Here is a 15,678-nt window from a genome sequence, read left to right as displayed (position 1 = left end):
CTCTTTTTAGTACCATTCAGGATTTTCTTGGCAAAAATACTAGAGTGGTCTGACATTTCCTTCTCCAGCTCATTTTACAGAAGAGGAAACCAAGGCAAACAGGGTTAAGTGACTTGGCCAGGGTCACATACTGTTAAGTGTCAGACACTGGATTTGAACTCACAAAGAGGAATGAATCTTCCTAGCTCCAAGTCTGGCAGTATAATCTGTTGCACTACCTAGCAGGGTCCTTACTACTTTGGCTTCCTTCAAATCCCATTTAAAATTCCACCTACAGGAAAATGTTCCCAATCCTCTTAATTCTAGTTCCTTCCCTTTGTTGATTATGTCTAACTTAACCTGTATGTATCTTATTTGTATATAGTTGTTTGCATGTTTTCTTCCCTCATTAGACTGTGCGCTTTTTGAGGGCAGGGACTATTTGTTGCCTTTGTATCCCTGCCATTCAGCACAGTGCCTGGCATATAGTCGACACTTAATAAAAGTTTATTGACTGAAAGACTAATTGTATGAAGTAGATGCAAAGAAGTTGTTCATTCCAGTCATGGAAGATGGACACTCCTTCCTGTATGAGGAAGAAAGAAAAGGCAAATTTGGGTGGATCATAAAGTGCAGGAGGGGAATAATGTCCAATAAGACTTTAAAGGTAGGTTTGGGGCCATGTGTAGTGCTTTAAAAATGAAACGAAAGATTTTATAATTTAACCTGGTGGCAAAGGTCACCGAGTAAGTGATTCAAACAGTCAGAATTACACTTAAGGAAAGTTACTTTGGCAGTGATGTACCTATTCCAGGAAAGACTGGATTCATGAGAGATTTCAGGTAGGGAGACCACTTAGAAGGTGGTTGTAATAATCAGTGAGAGAAGTGATTGAGGGTCTGAACCAAGGTGGAAACTGTGTGAGTATAGAAAAAGATTGTGAGAAATGTAAGTAGAACTGGCAAGATTTGGCGACTAATTACATATGAAGACTATGATATAAGTGCAGGATCTATTTTTGCCATAAGGGAAAAAAAAAGGACTCCATCGTAGTCACAGGTAGTTCTTCATTGTTTATTCACACTTTTCAAAGGCCTTATGACCTGGACAGGTGTCTGTTAATCCATAACACTATTTACTGGAACAAATTTGGTAACACAACTAGAAATCTGAAGAGAAATTCCAAATACGAATAGCTACGAAAATGAAAAAAATTCTTGTCAAATATGTAGGCCATCAAAAATAGTATGGTAGCCAGAACAAAGTACCACATGAGGAACTTATGCTACTATTTACAATGTTGACCATTTGTCAGAGATATCTTAGAAAGTATTCCTACATTGGTGGATCTAAATTACGTCCAAGAATTGACGATTTTGTTTTTTTACTATTATACAGAGAACACAGATTCCATAATGCCATTTGCCAATACTAAAGAGAGATTAATTTCACAAATCAATATGCTGAATTCTTAAGAATCTTTTAATATAGGAATTTCCTTATATGGGAACTCCTTCTACTAACCTAGGGAAACTCATGGGTTAATTCCTAGGAAGTTACCTGAGGTGAAATGATTTATCCAAGGTGACAAAGCTATTGAGTTCCAGAGGTGGGATTTTAACCCAGGTCTTCCTGACACCAAGTCTTGCACCTATACACTATTCTGCCTCAAATTAACCTCAGTAATCAAAAAGCAACAACAAAAAATGTCCATAATTCCTCACTTTAAAAAAGAAAATCCCTTATCATCTCCTCTTCCACTATTCAGTCTGGGCTCGTTTAAAGTGCTCCATAAAGCATTTCAAATACTCATTATGAATACATACTAAACTCCTACATCAGTCCCAAGAGCTAGTCCCAGAACGGTAGCGCCTGACCTCAAATCTCTTCAATAGCACAGTAGCTTCTTAGAAGAAAACATCAACTCTCCTCTGATACCTGACATTTCTGAGAGCTTTATTCATCATTTTTATTTTAGGTGCTTTTGTCTCTAAACAGCCCAATAGTAGAAACTAAGAAAAGTTTAAAGTAAATGGCTTTAGAGGGGTGAGAAATGTAATAGATAAACACTGTACCATATATCAATCCCTCTGCATTGCAGACTTAAAATGGCATGTACAATAAACACAGGTTAACTTTTTTAATTTCCATTTAGAAATTTTAGTTTAATCATCATAGGATCAGGTTGGGAGTAAGATACATATACACACTCATATATGTTGCCATAAACAACTGCAAACTAACCTTTTCATATGGTATCTGTAGAAGATCCAGCACCACTGAATGAGCCCCCATGTTTTTAAGCAAACGTTGATGCTGATTTCGACACTTTTTATTCTGGACACAGAGTTTACTTAATCTGATTAAAATCTAAGGAAAAAGAAAACACCAAATGAAAATTAAAGTAGAGAACACAAATGATAATTGTAAGCTGTTACCAAAGTGTGACAAACCAATGTGAAAAATACATCACATCTACAAACCTCCTTCACAATCTTGTAATTGTTGCTCTTATTACTGTCAATCTGAGGTTTCTTGGTTCCATCTTGCACTGGACTTAAAATATTTGATTCCTAGGATAAATAAAATATATACTTTTATACCAAATGTTCAAGATTCATGATAACTTTAGTTTTTTATTTTTTTTACTTCATTCAACACACACACACACACACACACACACACACACACACACACACACACACTGAAAGAAATAATGCAAATTAGCACTGGTCCCATAGGTTTGATGTTCAGAAGAACCTATAAAACTGAGAAATAACAGAAAATATTACTCAAAGCATTATTAGCAAATGTCTTTATACTACTGATAATACATGATTGTTTTTCAAACTATATTATGAGTTAAAGACTACTAAAGATTTTAATCCAGTAAAAATATTTAGGGGGGCTTCAAATTTTTTTTTGACCTAATGAAGCAAAACACAGTAAATACAGAGTAAAAGAGCACATAGAAATAATTCAAAATACTCCAAGAAAAGATAAAAAGTACAACTTAACCTAAGATTTCTCAGCCAGGTTACCATGACACCCTAAAGAGTCATGACCTGCAAACAAAGATACATCAGCAACATTTTTTTTTTATTTTTTATTTTGGAGTCAAGGACCAGAACACAAATATAGAACAGAGAAAAGAAAGAAAAACATATCATAAACTTAAACAATGGAACTTAAATACAAAGTAAGAAAGAAAAAAAGCATATCATGTGCACAGCAGAACATAAGAGAAGATTCAAAATAAGTAACAATAAATTTTCATTTGAAGAAAGCCTGTATGATGAATAATACACATTGTAACGAATATTATCCATCTATTCTTTGCTTCCTCGTGAGTTTTCTTTTTTTCTCTGCTATGAAGTTTTTTTTTACTTCATTCTTTTGCTCCTCTCCCCCGCAGAAGGCTACAATAAACTTTAGATATGTTTCTCTATAGCTATATATTCATATACATATATACATACATATATGGATGCATACTTTCCCAAAAACATTCTACTCCTGATCTTTGTTTTTATGTTTGTGCATATCTCATTTCCTATCCCTCCTGCCTCCTCTGCTTTACGTCTACCCACTACCTTACCCTCCTATTATTTTTCTACTCCCCTCTAAGGATCCCACCCCTATCCTTCCATTCCCATAAATCTAAACACCCTTCTATACCCCCCTGTTGTGTACTCCCTCACCCTTCCCTCTAAAGTTCCCTCCTTTGACCTCTCTCCCCTCCCCATTCCCTGACCATTTTTTTTCTCTGAATTGAGATTTTTATATTCTTCTAAACATATACATATTGTTCCCTCTTAAACCCATTCCCAATGAAAGTTAGGTTACCAGAACTACCAGCCCTCCTCCCCATCTAATTCTTCTCTATCAATTCTTCCTCTTGCACCTCATTTGAATAAAATAATTACTCTATTAAATTCCAGATTTTTTAAACAAAGTCTTGAAAGTCTGAGAGTTTATAAAATGTCCTTTTTTTTTTCATTCAGGATACTACTTAACTTTCCAGGGTATGATATTTTTGGCTGGAGTCCCAATTCTTTTGCTCTTTGATATATTGTGTTCCAAGACTTGTGGTCCTTTAACGTCTCTGCTGCTAGGTCTTGTGTGATTCTAATTGTGGCTCCATCATATTTAAATTGTTTTAATCTTGATGCTTTTGATATTTTATACTTGAGTTGGGAGTTTTGGAATTTGACTGATATTCCTATGAGTTTTCCTCATAGAATCTCTTTTTAAGTGGTGATCAATGGATTTTTTTCTATTTTAAATCCCCTTCCCCCTTGTTCTAATGCTTCAGGACAATTTTATTTAATTATTTCTTGTATTATTGTATCAATATTCTTTTTTATCATAACTTAATTATGTTAAATTAGTCTGATTATTTTTATATTTTCTCTTCTTGATCTATCCTCTAAATGTTGTTTTTCTTGTAAGATGTTTCACTTTCTCTTCTATTTTTTGATTATTCATATTTTGTTTAATTATTTCTTGATCTCTTATAATTTCAGTGGCTTTGCCCAATTCTAATTTTCAAGGTGTCATCTTCTTCCTTAAGATTCTGGATCTCCTTTTCTAATTGGTTGAATTTCCTTTCATAATCTTATTTTTCTTGGATTATTTTTTTTCCCTCCATCTCTGTCATTTGCTTTTTAAAGTCTTTTTTTAAGATCTTTTATAAATTCTTTTTGGGAAGGTGACCATTTGACATTATACTCTCGGGGTTTCTTTGCTTCAATATCCTTCTCTGAAGATGAACCCTGGCCATCTCTATTCCTATAATAATTTTCTATGGTTGGATTCTTTCTCCTTTGCATGTGCATTGTTTTTGTGGTAACACCTTAATTTCTGTAATCACCTCTAACACTGGAGTATGGGAAATGGTGCCTCTTGCACCAGATCTTCAGTTCTCCCCTCTAACTTAAAACCAAAACCAAACTCCAACCTCCTGTAAGTGCCCGCAGTCAGAGGCTTTGTGCCCCATTGCTTCTGCACTCTCTAGGCCTGTGCTGATTCCTTTTTACCACCGCCACCACACCCTCCACCCCCACTCCCCACTCCTGTGGTCCCCCATCCCCACCCCACCCCCCTCTTCGCAGCACAGCTGGGTCTGACGCTCCTTATCAGCAGAAGTTCCCTCAATCTTACCAGGCTCAAACACCCAACTCCCTCCACTAAAAAAGTTAAAAGTTCCTATTGCTGTGGCCAAGGCAGCCTCCAAAACCAAACTGCTGTTTGCCTGGAGGTGTTTGCTCTTCACTGGGACCAAACTGAGTCCTGGGATTTTTCTTGCAAACTTCCTGAATTGTCCCAGGAAGACCCCTGTCATGCTGCTATTCTTATTTATCTCCATGTACACTTTGTTGGCCCTAAGGTGCTCTTTTATGGGGGAAAATCTTGAGAGCTTGGAATTTTCTGACCTACTCCACCATCTTCCCAGAATCCTCTTCATATCAACAACATTTACAGAACAATAAAAATATAGAATATTTTTTAAAATATTACATACATTAAAAACATAGAAATCTTCAAAATTTAATTATTTAAAAATACTAAAAATTAAATTATTAGTGAAAATAGTAATGACATTGAAAATAAAAGATAAAAGCACTATACCTATTTCAAATATCAAAAAAATATAAAAAAAAATTAAGAAAGAATATAAACAAAGGGCTAGAAGTCTCAGGTTTTAGTGCCATCTCTGTTGCTAACTACATGACCTTGAACAAGTCACAATCTTGCTGACTTGGGCAGATATATAAGTAGCAGAAATGAGACTAAAATTTAGCCCCAAGCCCTTAATCTACATTTGTTAAAATGAGGGTGATAATACTATCTCACTAGTTGCAGTGAGAAAAGTATCCTGTAAAGTTTAATGGACTATAGAAACATGAGTTACTTATCAATCACCTACTATCCAGGCATTTAGCCCTTTGCTAGTAGCTATAAGGGATACAAAAGTTGTATAAAAAATGGTTCCTGCCCTGTGTATTAAAATCCAGCTGTGCAAATAGCCATGAAATGTATTAGAGAAAAATGAAACAATAAGAAAAGAGTTAATACTAATAATATAAGAAAAGTGTTTATATAAATTCAGAGATGGGAGAGATTAGTAAGAACTGGAGTAATCAAGGAGGAGGCACTTGAGCTGAACACTGAGGAATGAATATATGATTTGGATGCATATAGGGAAAGAGGAAAGGTCTTCCTGACAGAGGAAATGGCAGGAGCTTAGGAAGGAATGGACATACAGTATGGAGAGAATGGTGAGCAGTCCAGATCAGGCAGTGAAAATTCCACAGTAGTAGGAAATAAGGTTGATAGCTAGGGTGGGTTAAGATTATGTACCAATTTAAGTTACATAAGATAAAGAGAATATAAATTTATAAATTTAAAGTTTGAGAATGAAGTGGAGTGGTCAGGGGAACCCATTGAGATCAGCCTGGAGCCTCGCCTCTCCCATGGAACTGGCCATTAACTCTGGACTCTTGCTAAAGGAGTTCATGACCTAGCAGCTCCTAGTTGGTTGGTCCTGTGATCCCCATGTCAGGGGTATTGACTCAAAAGTGATTTGTGACTGAGTCAGAAATATTTAATCCCTCACACACACACATCCGTAAGAATTATAGGGGGAAAAACCTATATCAAATGTAGAAAAGTTGCTGACACTACTACCAACTATACTAGTTTAAGACTATTCCTTTAGGATTATGCAAGTTCTCCCTTAGTCTATTCAGCAAAGGAAAAGAGGAAGAATTTCTCTCCCTTCTGTACCTCCAGAAGTAATACCATCTACAGACACATAGCAAAGAGAATATGGGCTTGCCTAGGAGAGCATGAATTTCTGACATTCTTCTTCTGCCTCTGTGTTTTCACCCTGAGCACATGATCTGTGATGATTAATTAAAGATACTGAGAGATGGATGTGTCTTTTATAAGTTACCCTGGAGGTTTCCCAAGTAAATATTGACATGGCAATGGGAGGTAAACTATACTGCTTCTCAAAAAAAGAATATGACCATTAACAGGATACAATCATTAACAGAATCATCCAGAACCATAAAGGACTAAAGAGTCATGCCTGACTGACAGATCTGGGTCATGGAAGCTGCCTAGACAGTACAGAATTGAGGTAAATGTGAAATATATATTCAGCAGTTCTGTAAAGTTGCCTTTTCTGCTGAGAGAGCACAGTAAACATGATGCGCTATTGTTTAGGGTTTTAAGTATTTAATGTGCACATATAAGTCTTTTGTGTTTTAAGCATTTATCCCCATATCTGGTATCACTTTTGTACCCTGAATACCTTTCTATAAAGTACACTGTTAGTTCCTTTTGGGAAGACCCAAAACAAAAGACATACCTAAGCTTTATTTTAGAGATATTCCTCAGAATTTTGGTTCGGGATAGGGGTACAATTAACCTGATGTCACAAGAAAGCACACCACTGCTCTTTTAACAGTCAGGCCTTCCTCAGCATTAAACCTGGTTTGTGTGAGTCCAGGATTTAGCAGAAGATTAGTAAATACAACACTGATTTTTTTTTTAATGTCCTGGAATCCTTATCATACTTATGAGAATTTCAGTTTTGTGTTATTTTCAAAATATAATTATTCACAATATTAGTCAGCTTGGGAAGAAATAAGGTATTAAAAAAATGCTCAGAGAACTGTCAATCAACTATACGATTACGTAAGTTTATCAAAAGGTTATTTACTTCAAGTTATTTCCCAAGAAAGAGTGAACATAATTACAAAACTATAGTAACCACTGAAACAATTCTGATTTAGTCTGTTAGCTACAGAAAGGTAGTTGTAATAAGTCAATAATCACTGATATCTTTAATTTCTTCTTTCCTTTCCATTCCTTCTACCACTAAGCTACTTCAAGCCTTTATTATCTGTCACCTGGACAGGCAATAATCTCCTAACATTTCTTTGCCTCCAGTGTAATTCAGTTTTACAAGCATTTATTAAGCTTCTGCTGTGTGTAAGAAGATATTGTCCAAGATGCTAAGAATACAGAGATGAAAAGACTCATGCAACCTCCAACTATTTATCTCATATAACATTGCCAGTTTAATACTCTTCAAGCACAGATTCGATGCATTCCTCTGCTCAGAAAGAAAATTGCAATAGCTCCCACACTGCCTGAGAAGTAAAGTAAAATTTCTCATATTGGAATTCAAGGACCTATAGTAAACAGTCTGTCTTCTGGTCTATCTGCCCTTCTGTTCTTATTTCCCATTTCTGACAGACAGATAAACCAAGTGCCAAACTCATATCCATGGCATCTTAAAAGAGCAAGAGGTCTCCAATACGTTTGCTAGATCTTCAGTGGAGGGTTTATGGAAGGCTATTGAAAAGAATAACAAAAAGTGAGAAAGCATGAATTGTTTTGCTATTTGCATCAGAAGAAAGACTGGTCCTATGTCAGAGAGAAGTAATGACAGAGGAATATAATAGATACCTGTATTCTATCCTGTACTTTGCCATTAACTAGCTATGTGATCTTGGGAGCATCAGATTCAGTCTCAGCTCCCTCAGCTATAAAGTCAGATGTTTGACCTAATGATCTCCAATGTCTCAACTTGCTTTAAAATATTAAGATTTGATGAAAATATTTTTAAAAGTAATCATAAGAGTAATCAAACAAAATAAAGTATGTAAAATTGTTTATAACCTTAGAATTATAAGCTATCCTTATTCTTCTTTACAGGTAGGAAGTAAAAATGAAGAGGAAATAGGAAGGATAAAGATAAAAGATATGAAGAGTCCAAAAAAAATCTCATTCAATATTAGATTTACAGCAAGAGAACTGAGAGATCCTTGTTTATAACGTTAAGAATGCTTTCCTCTCTGTCAAGATTTTTTTTCATCTAGAATTAAATATTCCTCCTCCATCCCTTATCCTCTACAACAGTGGCATAAGAACTCAAATAGAAATGGGGCCGCTATGGGATTAGTGCATTATGGCACTATGGCATTAATCCCATACATAAGAATCCCTCCGTGCCACATACTGACATTTTAAAGTGTAGTATTATCTACACTTTATTGAATTTTTATATTGGTAAATACTTCCCAATTATATTTTAATCTGATTCTGGCCAGTGTTTTACACCTCTGCTCTATATCACCACTTTCAGCCCTTCTTGAGGATTAAAAGCTTATAATTACACATGGATCTAAAACTCATCATGACTGTGTACTGTTTACAAGAGACCAGTGAAAATAGCTCCCCCTTGAAAATTAAAGGATCATTGTTCTGGAGCTATATGAAACAGATCTCAAAGGCAGTCAGGTTGAATCTCCACATTTTACAGATGAGCAAAGTGAGACCCTGGTAGGACAAAGGATTTAACAAAGATCATGCTGGCAGAAAGTGGGAAAACACGAATTTGAAACCAGGTCTTTTGGACTCCAAAGTCAGAGCTCCTTCTACTGTTCTATGCTGCTTCCCTATGGTTTCACGTAAAATAAAAAACTAATTTAAACCACTCATTTCCCTGAAATATTTCTCTGAGGCAGTATAGTTCTTATTCCCCTCCTCCCACCTTTCCAGTGTAATAACACCTTAAAGTGTTTCTGCCCTACTCCCACTCCTCTACTACTCTGTAATCCAGTAACTGGCAGTCCTTGCTGTTCCTCAAACAAGACATTCCATCTCCCAACTCCTAGCATTTTCCCTGGTTGTCCCCTATGAATAGAATGCTCTCCTTCATCATTTCCACCTCCTGGCTTCCTTGGCTTCCTTCAAGTCCCAGCTAAAACCCTACCTCCTACAAAAAGCCTTTCTTGAGTCCCCTTAGCATTAGCTAGTACTTTCTATCTGCCAATTATCTCCAGTTTATACCACATATAGCTTGTTTGTATGTAACTGTTTACATATTGTACCCTACATTAGACTGTGAGCTCCGTGAGAGTAGGGTAAATAGCAGAGAATGTATTAATAAATATTAACTACTGATTGTTTATATAAGAACTTTAACCCAAGCATTTCTTTCTAGAAGTGTTATTACACATATTTGGAATTCCTGGAGAGTACTTAAAGGGTAAAGAAGAAAATAGCCATTTTTGACACTGAGTATACGGAAGCTACCAAAGTTTTTTTCAATATTTTACCAAAATAGCATGATTAACACGGCCACTAGTCTAGGGGGAGAGAGGACTGAGGAAGATGGACACTGAAAAATATTAAGCATTAGATTCAATCATGAGAGATTACAAAGCAAAACCAAGAGTTTAAAAAAGCATACATAAACAAAATCAACATGGGGAATACACAGATGATAGCCCAACTGGCTAGGATAAATGGAACTATTTACAAGCAAAAGGAATATGAGATCAGTGAATGAGATAACCGAGGGTATGCGTGTGTGTGTATGTGTGTGTGTGTGTGTGTGTGTGCAGGTACATGTGATGACAACGTGAATTTATTTATGAAAAAGTAGAAATTGCAAAAAAATTTGAATTTTCCCTTTCATGCTCACATGGATGAATAACTATTATCAAAAAGCATACTTTTTTCTAGAAAATGAAATGAAAAAAACTCTATTATTGGAGAAAATGGAACTAAGAAATTACTAAATCTAAAGAGACTATTAAGAATCCTTATATCAAGAGAAGATATATCTGTTATCTATCAACTTTCAGAAAAATGATTTTTAAAAGATTGGCAAAGGTTTGGCAGACATATTCAAGTCCATCTGTCTGGTAAAGATATGAAGAAAAGCTGTCCCTTTGTTTTAACAATAGTGGCTTCTGGTAAAATTTAGGAAAATTCAAAGCTATGCAATACATTTCAGAAATGAGAAAATGTAGAAAATGCTAATCTTCATGAGAAGGGAAAGAGGAAAAAAACTGACTTTGATAACTGAAGATGGTCAAAATTAATGATGAGTTTATAAACACTCCTAAAGAAAATAATAGCTATCTCTAAGGAGTCATAAAAATAATTCATCTTAACTCCTGATAATTCAGGTTGACTGAAGTGAATTGAATCATATTACTACCCTTCACACAGTCTCCACTGCAGTCAAACTGGCTTCTCTCTTTTAACAGCAGGAACTGTTTCATTTTCGTCTTTATAACCCTGGCACCTGGCATGGTTCCTGACACATAGTAGGCATTCAATAAACATTTTCAGAATTGAATTGAGTTCGTGTATATTGAACTGACATTCTGTCTCTGTGCTCTTATACAGACTGACATCAGTGCCCGAAATGTATGCCTTTATTGCTTCTACAACTATGAGTTCCTAGCTTCCTTTAAAGTATAATTCTATATACATAGACATATCAGCTATTATCATCTGGATGAGTTTATGTTTCAAATACTACCCAAGCTGCTATTTAGATCAACTGAAGCTTGTAGTTATTTCCTATTGCTTTGTATAAGAAACAGCTATTTGGGGGATTACATAAAAAAAAGCTCATGAGCTAAAATGTGTTACCATGTGGCCAGCTTGAAAAGTTTTAATACATTTGAGGCTAATTAGGGGCTACTAAGTTATTAAAAGTAAGTAGAATTGATTAAAAGATAACCATATTATCTATCCTACATACCATCTCTCAGTGCTACGATAAGGGTCTAATTACTTGGATGCATAGACAACTATTCGGACCCAGAATAACATTACTATTAGGGTCACTATTCTAGGAGTCTGAAGACACAAAATCAAAAATGTTAGAACTAGAAGAGACCTTGGAGATCATTTGGCCAAACTCCTCCCCACCCCCACCTCCCCTTTACAGTTAAGACCACTTAGGTCCAAAGAAGTGACTTGATTAACAAGAAATATAAGTACTGTTTAAAAAGGTTAACTCCTTATAGAAGGTTGGACTTCTTTATATTTTTAGTCTGAACCATTTATTCAGAAATTACAAGTTATTTTGTGCTAATTTTTAAGTTAAATTTTATTTTTAGCTTGAGTTTAATCATTCACAAACATTCACAAACACATACTTGTAAAAGAAACTATAAACTTGTATGTAGTTATATATATTTGCATTTATAATTAGGTAGTGATAAAATTGCTCTGGCTATAGCCCCTTCTGAACTTTTAAAATTTTAATTCTGTGTTTCTTTTTAAATGTTTTATTGATTCTTTTTGTGTGAATGTATAAATCACTGGCCAGTGTTTCCCCCCATGTAGTCCTCCCTTGTAATAAATATGTATAGCTCAGCAACACATTAGCCATATGTGAGCTTGTATATCTTATTCTGCATGAATTTTTAAGCAATGATTAATCAATGTATTTCAAGTTTGTATACGCCATTAAACCAGTCTACAAAGTGCAGTGACTGCACTCTATCTGATATTGATACCGTTGGACAGAGGTGTAATAATCAATAACTAAATTTAAAAGTATACAAACTATGGATAGGCCACTTGCCTATAACTCCAAACTGTCCAGTTCAAATAAATTCTACAGGAGCACGTCCATACCTGGTGATGACAATTATATTGTTCTGGCATTCTAGTAAATCAAAAGTAAAATCTGGCAAGAGATAAATAGGCAAGGTCAATGTGAACTCTGTTTGCACTGTGTAGACAAGCTAGTGATAACTGAGGAAACAAAAATTTCAAGAATCTTTTGTGGAGAAATCTCTTAAGTTAGTCAGTTCATAGATGCAAATTAAAGAAACAAATAGGCAGTCCTTTAGCAAGCATGTGTCAAGTACTTACTATATGCCAGATACTTTGCTAAGCATTGGGGATACAAAGAAAGGCAAAAATTGTACCTAACCTCAGAAAGCATACATTCTGATAGGGAAGAAAACATGTCAATAATTAGATATGTATAATATATGCTTCTATGTATGTATGTGTGTATACACATATAAACATATAATAGATGGAAGGTAGACTGAAAGGAAAAGATACTAGCAGCTGGAGGAAAGTCTTCTTGCAGAAGGTGGATATTTTTGTCTTACTATCATAGTCTCAAAGGACTATCAGGTCATTAAGTTCATCTCCCTCATCTTACTAACAAGGATATTAAGGTCTGCAAATGGTAAATAACTTGCCCAAGGTCATACAGGTAGAAAGTAATAGAGACAAGAACTGAATCTGCCCCCAAGTCTTGCCTCCAGATGAAAGGATCTTCCCATTGCTCTTCTCAAGATAAGAGAGCAGGTGGCTTCTCTTGGCAATAGTGATTTCAGTGAAGCCAGTCTATATTTTCTTCATAAGACTGTGCTGAATGAATAGATTTGGACCGTAATGACAAGCCACTATAACAAGGTTTCTAGAGTTACTCTCCCCTTTTTCCATTAAGAAGCTGACAAGTATTCCAATTTGATGAATTAGTAATTGTCCCCTGTGCTACTGGTATAATATCCAGTTGTCACACACTGGCCTTTGAGTTTCAAATCTTTTAATCTGAAACAAACACTAGTATAATCTCATGATGCCTTGAAAGATCAGTTTAATAAAGAGAAATGCTATAAATATAACAGGTCATATAGAAGCTGGGGCTACAGCAGACCTATTAACAGCCAACTCCTTTCTCCTTCCTTACAGATAAAGAGCAAATCAACATGAGGATGGTGTGACCCCTGACTTTAAACTAGAGTATCTGGGATTTAAGGGCGTAAATCAATAAATGTACTTTCACCCCTACCTTTTTTTCCCACCCTAGACTCACAACCAAGAACAAGTCAGTTTTTATATATTTTTGGAAGTGTTTTCCTTAGGGCTGAAATAAGGAATTACATTAATTCTTTCTGCAGCCCTTTGGTTTCTAGGCAAGCACAAAGCTTGACCATTATATTTAAAAACAATGTCAACAGTGTTGGGGGTATAGTGTCTTTGCAATGGTTTGTTAACAAAACAAAGGATTACTATTTGCGTAGATCTGTTAGTATGCACAATGCCTGCTTCTTTTTGTTTCCAGTGATATGAGATTTTTTTTCCTGTTGGCAGAAACTTAAAATTACCCTTTGCTACTGGATCAATGAAAATTATTTTGTTATTTATGAGTTAAAACACCGGAGTGTTCATTGGCTCTTCACTATAATTCATTTGCTATAAACAATCTGTTACTAAACAACATTTTCCTTTTAAAGATTGCTTGGTTTACCCCTTTCTCTCATTCCAACTGTCAATGTCCTCACACAAGCTTTTACTATCTCTTACTGAAATGGACTGACCGAGACGAGCACAGGCAAGAGTCAATTGAGAATTTGGGAGCGTCTTTATTAGCCGGCGGCTGTCCACAAAGGAGGTAGCCCCGAACAAAGGTGTGTGTGCCTTTTAAGCATCTTACCCCTTCCCGGTACAGCCTTGCGGTTCCAATAGCACACATTTTTCACAGAACAGTTTTGACAGGGGTTCCTAGGTACTGCTAGGCAAGGGGGCACAACAGAGAGGGGGGCCCAAGCAGCTGTTATGCAAAGGGGTACAACAGAGATGGGGGCCCAGGCAGCTGCTAGGCAAAGGGGTACAACAGAGATGGGGGCCCAGGCAGCTGCTAGGCAAAGGGGTACAACAGAGATGAGGGCCCAGGCAGCTGCTAGGCAAAGGTACAACAGAAAGTGTAGCCACTAATAGAAAGTGGCTTCTAGGCCCAACCCTGCCTAGAAACTCAACAGACATTATCTCAACCCAGGGGCTCCCGAGGGGGGGGGGGGGGCGGAATAATGTCCATTTCACTTACATGAATTCACATAACAGCCTCTTAACCATCGCTCTATTCTAATCTATCCTGTATATACCACTACCAGATTAATCATCCCAAAATTATCACTTTTATCATGTCACCCCTCTCATTCATGAATCTATACTTCCTTTCTCCTGCCAATCATACCAAGTACAGACTACTCCCACTCCCACCCATTTTAATTTTTTTTCATTGGTGACCTCTAGGAAATTTTTTTAGTACCGTGATTATTTCTTGACATGGATCTCTTCCAAACTACCTTAAAAGAAAAAAAAACCCTTCCTTTGAAAATAAAGAAAAACAGTCAAGCAAGACTAACATTAATGCCTGCACACACAAGCTTTGGTATACATAACCAACCTCATAAAATTAAGATGTAAGAGGAAATATTTCATCATCTGTCTCTTGGAACCAATATTGTTCATTACATTCAATCTAAGTTCAGCTACCTTTTAATGTTTTTATCTAAATTATTGTACCAGATAAACCATTGTCCTGGTTCTGCTTACTTCTCTATGAATTAGTTCATTCAAGTCTTCTTGTTTATATTCATTATTTAATATAATATAATATCACTCCATTACATTTACATATCACAATTGCTTCAGCCACTGCCTGAATGGTACACATTTTGTTTCCAGGTTTAAGCTACTACAAAAAAAATGAAGCTAGGAATATTTTTGTATCCATTGGTTCTTTCTAGCCTTTACTTCCTTGAAATAAATATCCAATAATGGAAGTAATGGATTAAAGGATAACAGTTTAGAAGCGCTTTTTTTCTCAATTCCAAATTGTTTTCCAGAGTGACTGGACAAATTCTCTGCTCCATCAAAAATATATTAGTGTACCACTCTTTCAACAGCTTCTCTGGTATTGCCTATTTTTGTTTTTTATCACCACAGTCAGTTTGGTGAGTGTGTAGTAAAAACTTCAGGATTGTTTAGGTTGTTGTTTCTCTTATCAGTAGGGATCTGATGCATATTTTTTTATGTGTTGATGATAGTTTGCAATTCTTTTGA

The 15,678-nt window shown here is 35.8% G+C and overlaps 1 protein-coding gene across 2 annotated transcripts in view; it reads right to left on the bottom strand.

The window, feature by feature from the left end:
* ITPR2 (inositol 1,4,5-trisphosphate receptor type 2) overlaps positions 1–15,678 on the bottom strand; it is a 510,130-nt gene that overhangs the window by 253,552 nt on the left and 240,900 nt on the right. For both annotated transcript variants that reach the window (XM_072653450.1, XM_072653451.1), the window contains 2 exons: positions 2,463–2,552; positions 2,224–2,349 (listed from right to left, as the gene is read on the bottom strand). In XM_072653450.1, the coding sequence (XP_072509551.1) occupies positions 2,224–2,349; positions 2,463–2,552 (216 nt within the window). The remainder of the gene's footprint in view (positions 1–2,223; positions 2,350–2,462; positions 2,553–15,678) is intronic.

The sequence above is a fragment of the Notamacropus eugenii genome, chromosome 3, assembly GCF_028372415.1.
Source record: "Notamacropus eugenii isolate mMacEug1 chromosome 3, mMacEug1.pri_v2, whole genome shotgun sequence".
In the NCBI taxonomy this organism is placed as follows: domain Eukaryota; kingdom Metazoa; phylum Chordata; class Mammalia; order Diprotodontia; family Macropodidae; genus Notamacropus; species Notamacropus eugenii.
This window is presented reverse-complemented; position numbering and strand designations above follow the sequence as displayed.